We start from the raw sequence: 19291 nt of genomic DNA, 5'->3' as shown, positions 1-19291 counted from the left end.
CCGGATGAAATGTGGAAAAATAAATATAATGATAAATAATAATAATAGTGCTCCATTTATCAGAATGAAGATATGTATTTTGTTATTGCTGAGACTCGGAAAGAAAATGGACACATGCAATTCAGAGATATGTTCATTTGTACATGAAATTGAAATAGCACACAGAGAGAAATAAATAGAAAGGAGAATAAATATTATTTTAATAGTACACAAAAAAGTGCTGCAAGGCGTAAGATGATGATTTTGATTAAAACTACAATGATACTCACTCTGCCTCTTCTACCGTTTCTTTCATTGCCAAAAAAACGCAGTTAAATAAAATGGTAGCCATCACAAAATAATCAAAGAACTGATTTGTTGCTAAATACACGCAGGCACGTCTCGTTGGGCTCCATGGCTCAAAGAGGAAAATGCTCTTTGTGCCCGTAAATCGATGAATGTAGTTCTTGCGGAATCGCTTCGATACAACGCAAAATGTCTGTAAAGAAAAAAAAAACGGAAAATATTCAAAATTATTATTTGCACGAAAAAATAACTTCGATATTTTCAACTTTTCGAGCGAAAACAGTAATGAGTCGAATGAAATTGAGTTTTGTCCTATTGCGCAATGTCAAAAATATCGGATTACACAATGGGAGTGCTTTGAATTTCATACAGGCAAACTCTGAAACTGCCTCTTTTTCTTTGTACCCTCAAAGTAACCAGACATAAAGTTTTTGTCTCCTTAATTTTTCAATTTAATTGAATAATTTGGAGATATGAGAGCCAAGGTAGGTCTAAAACATCGAAATAATCATTCGCACACGCGAATATCGTGAAATATTACGCGAATAAGTGTTAGTTTCGCTGAAAATTGGATAAATATGATTTGCACGTGGCGGAGACGCCATTGCGGCGAACATTAACGCTAATATTCAGACACGCGCGGAACAAAATTACATGAAAATAACACAAATTAACCGAATTTCTTTCTTATTTCTCGTTACAGTGGCGTAAAAAGCGTATGCGTAGACTTAAGCGAAAGCGCCGTAAGATGCGTGCTCGTTCCAAGTAAGCTGGAAAAGGGGATTTGGTAAGTTTTTGCCTTGTAGCGGAAAAATCAATATTCTAATGTTCACATTTTCTTTGTATTTTCTTCATTAGGTCAGAGACGACGGTGTATTTACTCAAAATTACATCTGAGCAACCTATTGGGCGACACCGCGTTGCAAATCATGGATAACCTCTTCTTTGAACACAGACACACTCCTGACTAATCAACAATTCCAACAAACTCTTGAATAATGTTAATTTGGATCAATAAAAACCGATTCACATAACATGTTCACAAAACGCTCTCTTTTTAATGGGTTTAGTAGAAGAAATTCGCGCGTGTTTCAAAGTCTCTCTGGCTTTCAAAGGTATGTATGTAACATCATGTGTCGTCAAAAGTTCTTCCTATGTGACAAAAACGTGTTGAAAATGAGATGTGACGTCAAAGATTTTTCCAACAACATTTGGATACTTGTTAAGACAACCTCATTTTTTCTTATCTTTTCACAAGGTGATAACAATCTAAAGTTTATTGAATTCGTCTTGTTACCTTTGTGCACGATATTAACTTGTTGATAGAGACAAAGAGAGAGACAAAAGGGTCTGGAAATTAAACCACAAATTATTCATCTCCCTTTTCCATTCTCGTAAATTTGCTCTGAGGATAAAATCACGAAGAAATAAAACGAATTGCCAGTTCCGATGAACGTGAATAAAACATGTTTTTCGGTTCACGACATTTTTTCTCAGCAAATGCTAATGTTTAATTTTCGCCTCGTGCCTTTTGTTTTTCTTTCGATGGATACCTACAAGAAAAAATTCCCTCACACACACACATGTTTTAAACTCAAACAGTTTTTATTAAAATAAAAAAGAGACAGAAGGAGAAGCAACAGCTTATATTGTGATAAAAGAGAAGTAAATAATAATAATACGGCAGGAACAGCTCCGTTTTCGTTTTTATATTAAATTTCTTCTATATTTGCTTTTCTTTACGAACTTTTACAAAGAAAACCAAACGAAAAAGTTTACATGCAGCGTTCTCAAATATTTTCTTTTTACAGTTTTTCTGTCTGCTGGCAAACATATAAATTCACGAAAAAAGGGCACAAACAGTGTCAGCAAATTTTCATTTAAAAACAAATATTAGTTGAATATGTGTCTGTGTTTCGAGTGTTTTTTAAACAAGTCTGAGAGCAAAACATTGCATTGGGGAGTAATTATGATGATTGAAGTGCGCAAAAAAAGTTGGTCTTTTCGTTGGTTTAGTAATGTGTTGCAAAGAAAGTCGTTCGAATTAATAGAAAAATATTACTGAATCTGTGTAAGTAAAGAAATTTTTACTTTGCACTGTCTCGCAAAAGGGATCAAATAATTTATTCAACTTCTGTTATTCGTTTTCAATGGGCTTCAATTTTGGTAAGGATAAAAAAAAGGGGATTTTGCAAAGATGAATGATCCTAATATATGTTGTTTTAGGTTGAAATTGCACTCAACTCTCATAACTTTTCTCTCGTCGCTTTACTATCAAAGATTTCCATTTGAACACCTGTGACCGTGATTTTACGCTCTTTTTTTACTGTACGTCTTTTTCATTATTATTATTATTTCATTGGCTTTTCGTTTCATTTTTGCAAGTTATCCATTTTTATGCTTTTCTTCTTTTACGATCTCTCTTGTTTTTTGACGTCTTTGCGCTTTTCTTCTCAACAAGTTAGAACGTGCATATCACGAAAAATCTCATCAAAATTCCATTTTTATTCGACTTGTAAAGAACGAAGAGGACAACTTCAAGAAATAATTCGACGATTCAAAGAGAAAGAGAACACTTGTCAACTACTTTACATTTTGCTCTTCATCGAGATGTGGCAAATCAAGTGCTCTTGCTAAATAATTTGAATAGCCTGAATGTATTTGTAATGACAAAAGAAATTTTCCAGCCATTTATTACAAAATTGGTGTCCCTTTTCTGTTAACAAATAATAATTTTTACATTTTTTGTGTTCATCCAAATAGATGAAAAAATTTTTGTTTTTCGAAACAAAAAAAAAAATAATCACGTTGAGTAAATCAATTTGTACAAGATTAAATGGGAGAATAAACCGTGTCGAAATATAAAAAAAAACTCTTTTCTTTTGGATATAAAAAAGGGGGAAAGTTAATTACCTGCCTATTAAAGAGAAAAATCTTTGTTCTAACTTGATTTATTTGCAATTTTTGCTACTCCATTATCCTTATATTTTCACATTTAACACTTGAAACGATCTTAGCCCTGTCTTGTCTATAAAATGATCTTAATAACGTGTTTTTGTTCGAGAAGAAATGTGTTATTACGAACGGAAGGCAAACAATAACGTGTTTCCATCATTCATTTTTCTCGCGTTTGTGTAGAATAGACACAAATTTTTATAATGGCCAAAATAACCATTTATCATATTTTTTCAAACCTCACAGAGGTTTTTTTTTTATTTCGGGTGTGATGGCATATAACAGACCAAAAAATGCGGGTTGTTGATGATGTATGGCGTTTTCGGACAACATTTGAAAAGGTCTTTTGACTTGACGAAAATTTCATCAAGAACAGACAGAGAACGGGCAAAGCCTTTATTTTGCAACATTAACGTTACCTGTGCTCTTTTTGAGGTTTATAGGACCGTTTCCGTTGATGAAATTGTATTCAGCTTGCGACACCTTTTTAATATTTTAACACACACACACACGCTTGGCTTATTTATTCTTCACATTTTTTTCACTTATTTACTTATGTGCTCAACGAGTACACGAATGGGCAGCAAATGCAAAAAAAAAATATAACAAAAATTCAGATCATTTAATATTTTTAATGGATTTATTTATCACAACAATGGTTTTTGCAAACTCATCCTTATATGATGCGTGTGTGTGTATTTAGGACGCGATGAGTAAACATTGACGCTTTTGTGTATTCAGCCATACATAAACAGTTCAGTGAGATGAAAAGAAAAATATTTAACAGAGATGATTTTTTCACTCCTTTTTTTTTTGGATGATCTCCAACAGCATCTACACATACAAATTTGGGGCTTTTCGTGTTTGACCTTTGAAAGGGCACATTTCGAGCGAGTCATGCAATGAAACATATTATAGAGTAATCGACATACCAATTTACTTAGCGGTGAAGAGATTAAACATAATCTCACTCAAATCTAAACAAACCGATTTAGAGAGAGATTCCTCAGACAAATTTCCCATAATATGCGAGATCAGATTACGGAATATTTTAAGACGTATTAAGATGAAAATATCTTTCGAATAGAGTAAACAACACATATTTGTCTTACGTTTTCTATTGGATGCCTTACCCGTATCATTTCTAAGTAGGTAAGTTGGAGAGATTAGGGATCGTAGTTTTTGGAAATTGCATCAAATACTCCATTCTGATATCAGAAAAAATTTACAAAATTTTTGAAATTTTTCATTTTGCATGATAGACATTTATTTGTTAGTTAAGCTTAAGCTTAAAAATTAAATGATATTATGAAAATACATAAAAAATACGTAAAAAAAAAATACGTAAAAATTCCGTAAAAAAATTTTATTTTGAATTTAGACCATGTAATGCAAAATCTAACTTTCAAAAAAAAATTTTTTTACGTTTCATAAATAACTTATCAACCCAAAATTACAACTGAATTGAGTGATTTTTTTTTATTTTGGATGATTTATTTGAATATGATCGTTAACAAAAATATTTCTTTTAAATTTCTATAACACTTTACAATTTTTCAGCTTTCAAGCCATCGATAAAAAAATTAATGAGCTTCAAAAAAAATTTTTTTTTCTTGTTTTAAAGAATTTTTTAAAATTTTCAATTTCAGAAATAAATCAAGCAAAGCACAAATTTCACACACTCTAACTTGAAAACTACAAACCCTACATGAGATTATGGATGTAATGTGAAATGTCTGATTCGTGTAATGCAGAAGAACAAAAACTGTAAGGAAACGGATAATATTCAGGAAAATCAATATTTTGTACAAAGATTAAAGATTTAAAGAGAAAACCATCTGGATTAAGAAGAAGAAATCAATTAATCACAGAAGCAAAAAGAGATGACACATAATTGAATTAAAATCAGTGTAATTTGAATTCATTTACATAAACGATGACATTTTCTTCTGTCGACAGGCGACAAAGCGAAAGAGCAAATAGTCAGCAGATCTGTATTGAATTTTCTTCTCCATTCATTTCCATAAATAGAACGTATTTTTGAAAATTAATCATGTCTTAATTGAGATTCTATTGTGTCATCAAGTGACATTTTGTAATTGAAATCCAATTTCGCTGTTGTCTTATTAGATGACATGCAAAGTAAACAGACAAAGGTGTGAAACGACGTTCTAAATATTTATGAGGATTAAGTTATAATTAATCATTGGTTATTTAAATTAACTGAAGTTGAGGAGAAATTTGAAACAGTGTTTCATGGAAAATTTCTTGACATGTTTCGAAATCATTTCGTTGCCCATAAAACCGTGAAAACACACCAAGTGAGCTGCTTTTATTATCTCTCTATGGCCATATCATAAATAAAAGCATGTCTAAAGCGACTTCCGTTCCATTCCACGAAGGGAGCTTCTCAACTCAAGCAAAGTAAAGACATTGGATATAAAAGAAAGACAATATGTCTCTATCTTCAGTGTCTATTGTAACGAAACAAAGATATTTTTATTATTCACCTCTATGACTCCTTTGTGTTGTATATATAGATTTATTCAATGTGTCATCGGTTACATCAACAACAGAAGCCTACAATGGTAGATTTATTCAGTTTTCCTTTTTGATATATTGACGATATTGGGACACGAATTTTTATTTCCTTTCGTTATCTTTTTACGTCGTTTTTGTTGTTGTTGTTGTTGCTGCGCTATCTTTATTACATTAGAGAGATAAGAGAGCGTCTTCTATGATGAAAAATTTTAACAGTTAACGACAGTGAATCAAAAATTGAAAACTCGGGCATACGCTAAGTACATTATGGGCGTAAAAAGATTTAACGACCAGATTTAGTGTGCGTGTGCGTTAAGCATTGACAGACAAAATATAATGTAAATTTATCTGTTTGAGCAGATTAGAAGAAAAAAAAATGTGAAAAAAAGAAAATTTTACATCATTACAACACATAAATAATCAGATTTTCTCGTTTTATCCTCCTCCTTCGGATTCCTTCTCACATGTTCGTGTGATGTTTATATATTTGCACAAGTCTTGTGCCTTTAAATTGCTCTCTATCGTACTCGCAAGACACATCTCCCTGTGAAATATAATAATAATAAATGTTGTGTCTTTGTTGTCAGCATCAAGCCACGCATTTAAGATAGAAATGAGGAGAAGATGATGCCTCGAGCTGTATCTTGACTTTTAAATTTCCGTATTACATTTTACATTTAAACTCGTGTTTTCCTTATAAATGCACTTAAAGTCGCTTTCTCATGAACATCATAAAACATGGATTTAATATCATCGTCGCGAGCATCAAATTACAAGCAAAAAAAAAGTTTGCAAAAGAAAAGTGTGAAGAAAGTACTCGAAACCAATTAAAAATAAAAAGTAATGATGATGATATGATGCACATGCACTTCAATTAACAAGACACAAGGCTAAATATGTACGCCATATAAAAGTGTAAAATGTATTCTAACTACTTTCTGGTAATTATTTTGTGTAATGTAACGTTTTTTTTTTCATTTCATTTGCGAGAGAAGACACTTGTACTGCCCGAAGACATTTGTTTCCTTGGTTAATTATTTGGATGGGAATAGAAAACGTTGTTTCGAGTGCTTTTTTTCTGTTTAAAGTGTAAGTATAAACCGCCAAGAGGAGGCAAACCTTGACATAACGTTGACAAGTGACAAAAACGATGACTAAACAAAAGCGAGAAATTTACTCGTTCTGTTCTCGGGTGCTTGTAAAGTTAGTTATTCAACAAATAATCCATCAAACTCCTGCGGTGCGCCGAAAATTGGTTGAACAAGGTGTCAAGTTGAAAACAAATGGGTCATTTTCGGGGACAAATATCCATTTCCCAAAAACAAACAATCCAAAAAGAACGAGAAACTTTATCCATTCATTTCATTTAGCGCTCGATGAAAGTTTGTCCGACATCATTATCGTCATCATTTCATTCCCTTTTGTGTGCACAGCACATGCCATCAAAGTATTTTAATGTACTGCCGCTTACATGGCTCCTGAACTCCATAGCTACCGAAAAAAATATATGTCGCGCCATAAAAATAGAACATATATCTCGGCACACAATGTCCATTTTCACTGCAACAAACCATATTATTATGTTAATGGAAGGGAAAAAAGAAACATACGCAACATACACGTGGCAACAAATGACAAAAAGTGTGATTTTGTCATTCATTATAGGACAGTTTGTTCTCTCACATTGTCGCTATGTAGCGATTTAAGGCTATATTGTCCTTTTTTGCGGCAATGAGTTTTCCGTTGAAGCACACGAGCAACGTATGTGTGTATCTTAATTTGACACAATCACGCAAAATAGTTAAAATAGCAACTTCAACAACATTTAGAATTTATTATTAACGTGTACAATGCTTGCCTATCTCCGCACGACACGAAGAATGTGTAGAGGAATTAATGAATGGTCGAGTTAATGTGCGTTTTTGTTGCTGTTCCTGCCATATTATGGGCTATATGCTGCTAATATGTGATGAATATTTACTTTGTAACGAGTCGATGGAATTTCGTATTTGGCGCATATGGAGCTGATTAATTGTTTTTATTGAATTGCCAACACACAAATGGAAACGCCTTGTATTTCCTGTGACGTTCGTGATAAATTCATTACAAATCTGCTAATTTATCTTAGTTGAACAAAGTTAATTATTTACGATCTGTTCTTTGTGTCGCATACCGTTTCTTAATTCATACGAAAAATAACGCAAGAACACCAAAAATAACGATTAATTTATTCGGCATACAAAACAAGGCCAACAAACGCGCCTCAGAAACCACTTTTGTTCTGAGTATGCCAGATTTTTGTTTTTTTTTTCGTATACTACGTTCACAATTTCTTCTCATGTTATGCAAATTAGTCTCATTTGTTTTTGTTTGCGCAATGTCATACATCAATTTAGCTTTGTTTTTTGAAATGCTTTCTTGTTAAACAATAAGTGGTAGTTAATGCGAAATTTTTCTGCAGAGTTTCTCCAAAGAAGTGAGTTGGAGAAAAAATGACAGTCACCAAAAGACACGTCTTCACAATAAAAAAAAATCCACGAAAGAACAAACAGAACAACAATTTTAATCGTTTATTGCCTCATTTGTAACAAGTCTCATTTTCTCATCCCGTCTCGTGTCGTAAAGATCTGCGACGAGCATAAAACAAAGAAAAAATACTTGTTTGTCACTATGTTAAATTTTCCGACTTCTTAGATGGGTTTACTTGTCAAACAGTCCATTTTTGTTGTTTTACATGGTAAAATTTAATCAAAAGTTGTCAACGTTGAAGCTGAAGGGGATTCGTCGGTGTCTTGAATTTCTCTCGTTTGCTGTTTTAATTCCCTGTATGAAATTTAACAAACCTTTTGCGCCTTGTAGGTAAAAAAAAATAAGAAACACGCGCTATTTAAAATGGTTATGGAGGATAAAATGTGCTATCCATGTATACATTTTTTTTCTGTGTGTCAGGAGAATGAAAGTCGGAGATATGGCATAAAATGAAATTATTATTATTCCAGTCTACCTCACGCGTTCAGCAGGGACCGACAGGTATTATGACACTCTAACACAAACATAAAGCTCAAAAACACACACACACACAAGGTAGAGGCATGCATACCAATTAGATTGTAACATTGCCTTTCATGCCAGCGAAAATAAAATAATGGTCATTAGCTTTGTTGGCGATGCCTGTGCCTGGTTTCTGTTTATATTTAATATTTAGCTGTAAACAGATACGGTAGATGATTTTTACGAGCGACTTTTTCATACCGCAGGTCCTTTTAAACAGCACTAAAAAGCTTTGGGGGAAATGACAGAAGGAAATTAGCTTTTTGTGCGAAGTTTTAATTGGGCGAAATTAGCAAATTACGACAGAGATAAGAGTTTTTTTTGTGTTTCGAACTCATTCAAGGCTTCCCTAATGATGGTTTCGATCTAGATTTGAAATATAAACTAAATATTTTCCAATAAAACGTTTTGCCAATTAACTATATTTTCACATTTTGTTGCTGTTGTCATGCAAAAACATCCTTTCCCTCCTTTGAAGCGTATCCAAAAAGTACAAATCAATACGAAAAACACACTCGAATGGATGTGTTTGCACGATGTTAAAGTTATTATTATTATTTTATTTAAAACTTTCCTTTTGTGTGCTTTGTGGCAGTCTTGTAAGTAAGTTTGTTTTGTTCAAAGGAAGCAAAAACAACATCAAATAATAGAAAATATTTTGTTTTTTTGTGATATATAGGACAAGAGAGACACATACCTTTGCTCGATTACAAGAATGAACCAGAGACACCTGTTATCGTTTTTTTTTCTCGTACTCACTCTCTTCTCTCTGTGGGATGGATTGGATGTGAGCCACAAATGTGGCTTTGTAAAACATTTTATTAGGTAATTTTAAAATGAAATATAAATTTTCCTTTTTGTCGACGTTAGCATGCAACACACAAAGCATTGGTCTTCCCTCACTCAGTTTCTGTGACGTACAGGTGCCAGAAAATTCATGCGGGTTAATATATTTTCCCTCCTGACGATACGTTGTGTATGTTCGAAAGTTTTTCTTCAAAGATAAATATAGTTTGGAGCCTCGTCTTTGTGTGAAGAGTGAATTGTGGAGTTAAAGTTTTGTTCAAAATGAAATTAATTCTGTGTGTTGTTTCAAAAAGTTTCAAAAATCAAGAGAAACAGCAAAGGACAAAGCCTCCTAATTCATAACGACATGCAATAAACATCAAACATCACTAACAACAACGAATCCAACAGGTTCCTTTTCATTGTTGCTCGACAAATAAATTTTGACTCATTTTGTTATTACACTCTTTTTCACATGAATTCATTACATTCCAACGCTTGATTATATTCTTTATCTTTAGACATTAAGTTTGACGTTTCAACCATGGTAATAATAATAAAGTTGAATGAGGTAGGTTCGTCGACTCTCTCTCTCTCGACACTTTTTAAAGTCGTGTCGTCGTCATTATGTGAAATAGTTCTTTGATGTTTCTTTGTTCTCGTACTTCTCGTGTGACATCGCAACGACATAATTTGAATACTTTTCAAGAGTTCTCCTTTGAGCTTGTATGTGGTTGTTTTCAACATTTTTTATTTAATTCTCAATGAAACCTAAAAGTAAATATTTATTGAGCTTCAACGTAATTTTAAACAAAAATCAAGATTTTCATCAAAAACCTAATTGTTATCAGATTTTGAATAATTGATTGATTTGCGCTGTTGTTCATTCATTAATGATAAGCAAAATAAATCCTCTTATACTTGTACGAGACACAAAATGCCAAAACCAGAACGGATTTTAGTAATTAGCCTGTCGCTTTCACTTGTTGATCCTGAACCTTCTTCTTCTTCAAATAGTTTGACACCGATAAACTTGTCGACTTACACACATAATCCCGAAAATATCAATTTACAAACAAATGAAAATTGCCCTTTTTATCTCTCCCCTCCGTCATAGACATTTTTCTAACCTGCCTTCAACAATTTCTATCGTCATCGTCGTCGTTTGCTGATAAATACGCACGATAAGATACCTCTAAATCCTGTATATAAATTTTATTAAGTTGCACCTTACACCGACAAAAGAATAAATAATAATAACTTCGTAGCTCGGTAATCATAATACTTTTGTATGTTGCTCGTTCGATATACTGCAAAATAAATATGATATCAGTTAAGGCGGAAATGTAATAAATGAAAATATTTATGCGTGTGCAATATTTTGAACGGATTTTACAGTATGATTCCGACAAAATATAATGTTTCGCTTCACAGAAAAACCATATTTTTATTTAAATTTTATTAAGTAGTTGTCATGATACGATTGCGGGAAGAATAAATACGAAAAAAGGCATCATAGAGAAAATAATCCCCTTTTTATAGGATTCAACACAACGTTGGTTTTTGGCATTCTATCTACATCATTTAAATTTATCATCACATTGATTTTGATTATTATTTTGGTTTTCGATCATGATCACGAAGAGAAAATATGGGAATTTGTGTGTTTTGACAGCTGATGCTAATTTTATGGATTGGTGCACTTTATTGACGTGACTGCACGGTAAATCACATTTCGACAAATATTGGTTGAATTATGGTTGAGGTGAATTTCCGTGAAAAGAAAAATCTTATTTTTGTTGGTACAAAGCAATCAAAGCGTTTCAAGTTTTTCTTTTTCAATTATTGTTTATGAAACCTGAGGGAGTTGTTTGTACTTTCCTTTTGTACGGCAATAATGGCAATAATTTTTCCATAATAACTTTACAACTTTTATTGCATGCCTTGACAAACTTAAAACTGGACATTTTTCCATAACTTTGTCATTCATTTCGTTCGAAGGAAAGTGCGAGGGAAAGTTGAGGCATGTTAAAAATACATAATAATAACTTTCGTACAATTTTTAGTGTAGCAAAAAAGAAAAGATGAATTATGGGTTTAACTACTTTATACAAATATCTTTTTTGAAATACTTCTCATACAAAAATGTGAATAGCTTTGATACACAAAACTAACGTTTTTGTTGTTGTTGTTCTAAAATAATCCTTCCAAGTAAGTTTTTCATGTTTTACCTTATTAGACTTTCAGCAAAAGGTTATGACATGCCCCATTCACACACACACGATTTTTATACTTTACTAAAAAAAAACTTTTTTGAATTTTTGTCATGTCGTCGAGTGTTTCTTTGTATTCTACTTTAAAATCTACCGAAAAACGGCGGCATATAATTCAACTGAAATTATTGAATATGATCACGTTATAAAAAGCGAGGGAAATATAGAGACAAGATAACTTGCTTGACAAATTATAGTTTTCGAAGTATGTTAAACAAAAGTTTCGAACGTGCTTTTAGTTTTTGGTTTGAAATTCACGTAGAAAAGTACTTCTTGAAAAGTAAATGAGAAAAAATTTTTTTTTGCAAAAAAAAAAAATAATTTTTTTTTCTTGAGATTTTAATGGCGTCTTTTCTAATTAATTAAATTTCGATTTAAATCTTTAAAATCAATATTCTATTGCAAAAATAAAACGTGAAATATCTCTATTCACGCCTAAAAACCACAAACAGCAACTTTGACACTTTGCTTAAATTAAATAACTGTCATTCGATACATCAAATAGTTTCAATTAACTAACTTCAGTGTGCTCGTGCTCCGTTTCCTGAGGATGTTTTTAATTGAAAATACACTTTTAATTCAATAAAATTGAACTAATGGCCTTGCTTCTGATGTTATCGTATTATAATATATTGCTTTATAAACATACACAGGCTTGCACACACACAGGAAATACCATAATTTTTCCAATTAAACTAGAATGATTCTTTGAGGCGAAACGAGAGCTCTTGATGCACACAAATTGAACATGAAGGCTAAATTCGAAATGCAATCAAATGGCGAACAAGACACTCTTTATCCACAATTTATAGCAGTCTATTTATATTAATGAAGAAAATCTCGGCTTTATTTCAACACAAAAAAGAAGGCAAGACAAGAAAGGTCGACTGTCGGCGTTGTTAATATGCCTGTCGGCTTATTCATAATTGACTGACTGCGCTTATTAAAATTAGAATTAATTTGTACAAATTTTTGTTGTGTACTAATTTTGATTATTTGCGGGAAGGAATACGGTGACGCGAATTCTCCATTAACATTCTTTCCATTCTTTGAACACGATTAATTGAAAAACGCTCAATGGTTACCATGTTTTGGCTAATCCTTGTCTAAATTTTTTGTATATTGTCTGTACAAAAGGATATCATCGTAAGGCAGTCTTAAGAAGCAAGATAAAGTCAAACTTTGTACAAAATATGTATGATGTTACACTTAATTCGCTGTCTTCCGTTTCTCTTTCTTGCTTTTTTAGTGAAATATTCAAGAAATATTTGTATTTTAAAATTTGTTTCGTGCTCTATCTTTGGCGTGAGTCGTTTATTTTCACTGATGTATTTATGCTAACGATTATTTGAATCTCCAAATAAATAGAGGTTCATTTAAAATAATACCAAAAGAGAAACATTTATCGTCTTTTCGGATATTTTTCATAAATTATAACGTAAGTAAATGGTTTTTTTTTTCTTTTTTTTGAATAAATTATTATTTTTCTGCTCTTTTTTGTCAGATCCATTTGTTTTGCATCAAAGAAAACTTCGACGTTATTCGTAATTGTTTGAAGAAAAACGACACGTGCAATAAGAATAAAAAATACCGGGCGTTCTCACAAACACGCAAGACTCATTACAACAAGCAAAAATATGTTGGCAAACAAAAAGTATATACTTTTTTATAGCCTGACATCGGAATAATAACATAACATAACATAAAAAATATCGACTTCGGCATGTAAAACGATAAACAAAATGTTCATGAATAAACTTTTGCTTTCTTGTTTAGCATTCATTTCGAACGCAACACTCAATAACTTCGCCTGAAACCTCTTCATTTTTGAGTTCGAGAGATATGAAGCGAAATTTTGTTATATTTGGTTTCTCATTTAAACTTTTTTTTATGTATGCAATAATAATGAAGGAGTGACCTAATTCTTTTATTCTACACGTGATTTCAATTTTTATCTGGACTAATATCTCATAAGGGACTGTGTAATTTTATTTATTTGACGACGGTTGTTACTCCGGATATCCGGAACACACATAAAAGGCACCGTTATGCGGTTCGCACGTAATTAACGTATACGCATGACAAAAATGAAAGGATCTTACCTCTTCATAAATGAACTGATCGATTTCCTCCAACGGTCTGCCATACATATTATCCGGAAACGGTTCAAACTTCCGTGGTAATAAGGCTCCATCTTCAACTTGCACCTTCGAACGGGGGTTGAAGCCATATTCTCGTATCAATTGTACCTGTCGCGATTCATTTCGTTCCTGCGATCTTTCGGAATATGCAACAATTTTGGCTCCTGCAAAGAAAAAATCAAAGAAAATCGTGTGAATTCAAGGTACAATGCGAAATATATAGAGGGAAAAAGCAACGAAAAAAAGCTTGACATGCGATAAACTAATTCTGCATATTCATTTACACAACACACTTTCTCGAAATTAGGTATTAAAATCGTTATAAACAGTCGTCGTGTGAGATATTGACTTGATTACGTATATGGATTTTCAGCAAAACTACATGTACAGCGTTCGTTCTGTCGTTATAATAATAGCAATTTGTCGTGTCGCTCGACCATTCATTCATTATGTATGACAAAAAGCAATGTTTCTCGTGTGTGTTGGTTGCTGTAGGAGCAACGCTTGTTCAAATATCCATACATTAAATATATTTTAAGTGGTCTAAAGCATGTTAAGTGGAAATATATTGCAACATTTTTTTTTCTCGTCATAATCATCATATTGTTGCTTGTGTTTTTCAGCCCTATACAATATATCGACGAGGAAAAGAATCGTTAAGCAAATAAATATTACAAAAGGTTACGAACGAAATTCATCGTTATGACGCTCGGAAGTAACTTTTGTTTTTATTTTGTAGTTTTGTTTGATCGGCAGTCAATAAAAAAGTTAATTTTTTCCTTGATGTCATGTCGAACCTGTTGTTCCAATTGAATTTGTAACCTTGTTTCGAATGATATCATACTGAATTGATTCTCCCATTCCTGCTGTGTACACAGAATAATTACTGATTATTACTTGTTAATGTTCCGTACTTCATTATACACCCATCCAGCAGGAGGAAAATCAATAGTAGTCAACAATAGTACGATAAAAGCTGGTTTAGGTCATGATAAATCGAAATTTGTATAAAAGTAATATTGCAGTATGAATATGAACATATTACACAGGAAATATATTCTTTCTTCTAATGCTATATTAATGGTTTTTAAACTATGTTATAATTTCACTTCTTTTTTTCTGTTTTTCAGGTTAAACGTCAGTGCGCGCTTTCGAGAAGAAAGGGAAAATTGGAGAAAAGGGTGTAACACCGGATAATGACGTGTAAACGAAGGCGTTTCACTCTCGTTAAGCAAATTATTTTCGTGAAGCAACAAAAAAAGTGTCATTCAACGCGTGAGTGTCGATGAAATCAACCGTCATCAAATCAACGCGACAATAAATGAGACATAAAAATGCCTTCGTTTGACCTGATGTACAATGCGCATCATTTGTCGATAATGCGAGATTAGTATTAAACTCACAATAAAAGTAAATTCATGATTTTTCCCATAGACGTCTGATTTCGGTGCCAATATTGTCTGCAAATACCATTTCACACACAATTTCCATTTTCACAGCAAATGATATTTTATTGTCTGCGAGATATTATTGCATGTGAGACAATATATGAGAGAAGATAAATATAAAGAGAATGGAAAATAATAAGATGAACGATCAGCAAAAATGATTGAAAACATTATTTACGGAGCAGATCTATGACAAAGCTTATTGTTATTAAATATTTGAGAGATAGCAAAACTCTTTTCAGCAACGAGAAAGCAAAATATTGATTTTGTAGACACTAATTGAATCCTATTACTTAAAAAATAGATCTTTTCTCTGCTGTGTAAATATCTACCATTGCATGATAAATAAATGTTAATTCACTCACGAACGTATCAAATCTTTCAGAGTCTACAAAGGAAAACGCAGACAAAAGAACAAGATTGATGAAATTTTCTCTTCGCCGTTGCTGAGAGGAAACCAATTGTAATAATTTTCGGTCTACTCTGAACGATGCTTTGTTTCGTCAGATGCTAAATTGTTGGTAAGCATGACACGGAAATTAGTTTGGTCAAAAAAGAAGGATTGATAACAGATATTAAGAAACTCATACTGCGATTCGTTCTTCATTGAGACAGATGGGAATCAATTTACACACAAAGATTCGAGAAAAATGAGACAAAATCACTTTCATGATTGATTAGTTTGTAATTGAGACTTTTTTGGACATAATTTGAACATGTGTTTCATTTTCATCAATTTCTGATGAAACTGAGGAAAATGTCAAAGGTCTGCAAGATCTTTCACACACAAGTGTTGTCGACGAAAGTTTTATATTTTTTTAACGTTATTGTTTGTCCAAGCTCACATTAATATGTTTGTCGTGTTATCATGAATGCATTTTTTTCTCTCTTTATTGTCGGCGGTAGATGGTATGATTGCAATAAAAATGTTTTTAAGCTTGCATGTTTTTTCTCTTGTTTGTTTGTACAATAACCTCTGATCCTTCGCAAACATATATGTACGTTTTTCCAAAGTAAATATGACTTTTTATGGTTATTAATAGAGAACGGAGTTCAGTATGAAAAAGTTTCTATGCCACTTTAAATAATGTTTTGTTGAATACAAGGTCTTAGCTCTTTTCATTTATTTTTCTCTATTATGAATGTATAATTCACACATTTTATGAATTATTCAAGGAGAGAGAAAAAAAAGTCGTTGTAGCGCTCACTCACAAAAAATCGATTAATATTAAATGTAAGTACTGACTAAAGTAACTAAATATTAGCTCATATTAAAAATATAGCGTGTCCCGCATAAACCACACGCGTTGCTGCTCTTGATTGATGTACTTTGCCTTTTATGTGACTCGTACCCTTTGTCTCGCTTATTTTTTTACGTCAAAAAGCACGAATTTTTCTCGATTTTTTTTTTGTAGCGCAAACACAACAGAAGAAAACCACGAAATTAGTTATTGTTTTTTTTTATTCCCGTGTGACTCAGAAGCTAATGAAAGTTTTAGCAAGCCTTTGGATACAATCTGCGGAGTGTCAGTTGATTTTAATGGGGGTGTCATCGCATGAAGTTCTTAAACAACAAACAAACACACATCAACCAACTGGGAGGATTGTGATGAAAAATAGAACAAATGTTGGTCACAAAGGACAAGAAAAAAATGCCAATAGGCAATAAATGTCTGTTGCTTCTTTTGTGTGTGTGTTGTTTTCGTTGCTGTGTCAGAGTTGACAACATTGTTTAAACAATGCTCGTTTATTATTAATGAGAGAATAAAGAAAGGACTTAGAGTGTTATTTGTCGTCTCCTCGTTCTCTTTGACACTACATAAAAATACTTTAAAAGCAAAAAAGAGTTTATTTAATTTCAAAGGGAGCAAATTGAATCTCAGAAAGACGACAAAAATCATACATCACGTAAACAATTGTTTTGCTCTAACAAACAACAGCGTATTGTCAACAAGACAAATAAATCTAATTTTTTGTTTTTTTCTCTCTTTTTTGCAGCTTTTCTGTTCAAGTTTTCAGCAAACACTCCAAATGTGTGATTGACCAATCAACTACATATAATATATTGGATAAGAAGATAAACAGCCAAGTTATTGACAATATGATGTTTTTCTTTCCGAAAGTAAAACTTTTGACGACGGGCAGCTTCAATGTTTTATCGCCGCTAACGCAAACAAAGTAAATATTGAACATCAAAGTCGAAATTTCATCTCTGTTTCATTTTTAGGATTCACCCTTTTTGCCGAACGATACGAAGCTAATCACATTTTCTAAAAATATCACTTCCATAAAGCGGAATCGTTACACATCATCCGTTCCCTCCATCAAAAATGATTAGACTTATTACTATTTCATACCTGCTGTTACTCCTTTGCCACAGATATTGATATAGTAAAATAGATAAGGAACGAAAACATTGAAAGTCCCTCAAAATGTGGGTGCTGCTGCACGGTCGATATAATGAAACTTTTCCCATTATTATTATGATTGTTATGGTACACAGTCACTAAAATAATATTAACCTTTTGTCTTGTTTTCGGAACACATGCTGTAATGAGTTTATGTGCGTACCAAAGTATAAACTTCAATAATATAATGATCGCCGTGAAAAAGAATGCCTTTCATAATGATGACAATTATTGCCAGAAAGGTGTTTTCACGCACATTGTCTAAATATAGCGTTGAAGCCATTTATAAGAAATCATACTAATGACATAAAACTTTATTTTTACCACGTCATAATGGAATATTTTCCGGCAGAGTCATTTTCGAATTGAATTAAATGCTCGATAAATGTGTGAGACAAAAGCATTTTTGTGACCTCTGAAGACAAAGTTTCAACTATAAATTTTAAAGTCTGTATGGTAGTTGGATGTTCTAAATGGAAAATTATGTTTTTTGCAATTTCTAATGAGTAATTAGGGTATTCATAAGATGTGCTTTCAAAATTTGCCCCAAATATTTTTATTCCTTCTATACGGCATTAAAAGCACTTTGTTTTACGGCGGAGGAACATCAACAAACGGAAACGTGGTGCAGGATTAACTTTCTGCCTGATGAATTTTAAATAAACTTTTTTCTTTCGCTCTTCCGAAGTTTATGTAGCTCTGTACATTAAGATGTGTTTTTTTTTTGTTCTTGCGCCAAACTGCAACATTACGTATGAATAACAATTTTCAAGCTATCCGAGTTTTATTTACCTATATTTTTTTTCATAAAACATCGTACGGACAAAGTTTGTTAATTTTGATTCTCTTATCATCCGAATAAGTCAACCAAAAACAAAACTTAAGCAAATATAATTTTGTATTCTTGCATTTTTTCGGTACACAATTCATCCAGGCACCGAATTCAGAGCAAATTTACGTATCATGAACTTTCAAATGCTTTTTAAGTAATCATTTCACATTGTATATTCCTTATGCGAGTTCGTGTTACGACCACGATTTCAGAGAGTATGTGAGTTTTTGTGTTATTTGGCATTGCGCCAAATAAATAATAATAATATCTTGTTCCGTACAAGTTGATATGGTATGAAATCTACCTTTTTCATGTGTCGTCTCATTTCTTCTTCTCCGTGTATACCTGTTGTTGTCTGATTGTTATTTCAGAATAAATAAGAAAACCAAAACGAGTGTCAGTTAATGGTTCACTTAACGTGAATCCGATTCCCATTCCTTCTCCTTCTTCGAGAGAAATGACGAGGAAACAGAAAAAAACCTCCATCACAGAGCTTTTCATGCAGAAAATTGATGTTAATTTGGATGATCATAATGTGCGCATCATATGTAGGTCGAACAAAAAATCCGAA

The 19291-nt window shown here is 32.4% G+C and overlaps 1 protein-coding gene and 1 long non-coding RNA gene across 3 annotated transcripts in view; one reads left to right on the top strand and one right to left on the bottom strand.

Annotated features, from left to right (window-relative positions):
* The window catches only part of LOC134832764 (sodium channel protein 60E), a 40702-nt gene that overhangs the window by 16655 nt on the left and 4756 nt on the right, over window positions 1–19291 (bottom strand). Inside the window, 2 exon segments of the mRNA XM_063846903.1 lie at window positions 270–478; window positions 13994–14196. Of these exon segments, the coding sequence (XP_063702973.1) occupies window positions 270–478; window positions 13994–14196 (412 nt within the window).
* LOC134832765 (uncharacterized) lies at window positions 625–15177 on the top strand. 2 transcript variants are annotated; one of them, XR_010162077.1, is made up of 4 exons: window positions 625–770; window positions 989–1072; window positions 1144–1400; window positions 15163–15177. It is a non-coding gene; the product is annotated as an uncharacterized LOC134832765 (long non-coding RNA). The 2 variants fall into 2 exon arrangements; XR_010162078.1 differs by lacking the exon at window positions 15163–15177 and adding an exon at window positions 1544–1558.

The sequence above is a fragment of the Culicoides brevitarsis genome, chromosome 2, assembly GCF_036172545.1.
Source record: "Culicoides brevitarsis isolate CSIRO-B50_1 chromosome 2, AGI_CSIRO_Cbre_v1, whole genome shotgun sequence".
In the NCBI taxonomy this organism is placed as follows: domain Eukaryota; kingdom Metazoa; phylum Arthropoda; class Insecta; order Diptera; family Ceratopogonidae; genus Culicoides; species Culicoides brevitarsis.
This window is presented reverse-complemented; position numbering and strand designations above follow the sequence as displayed.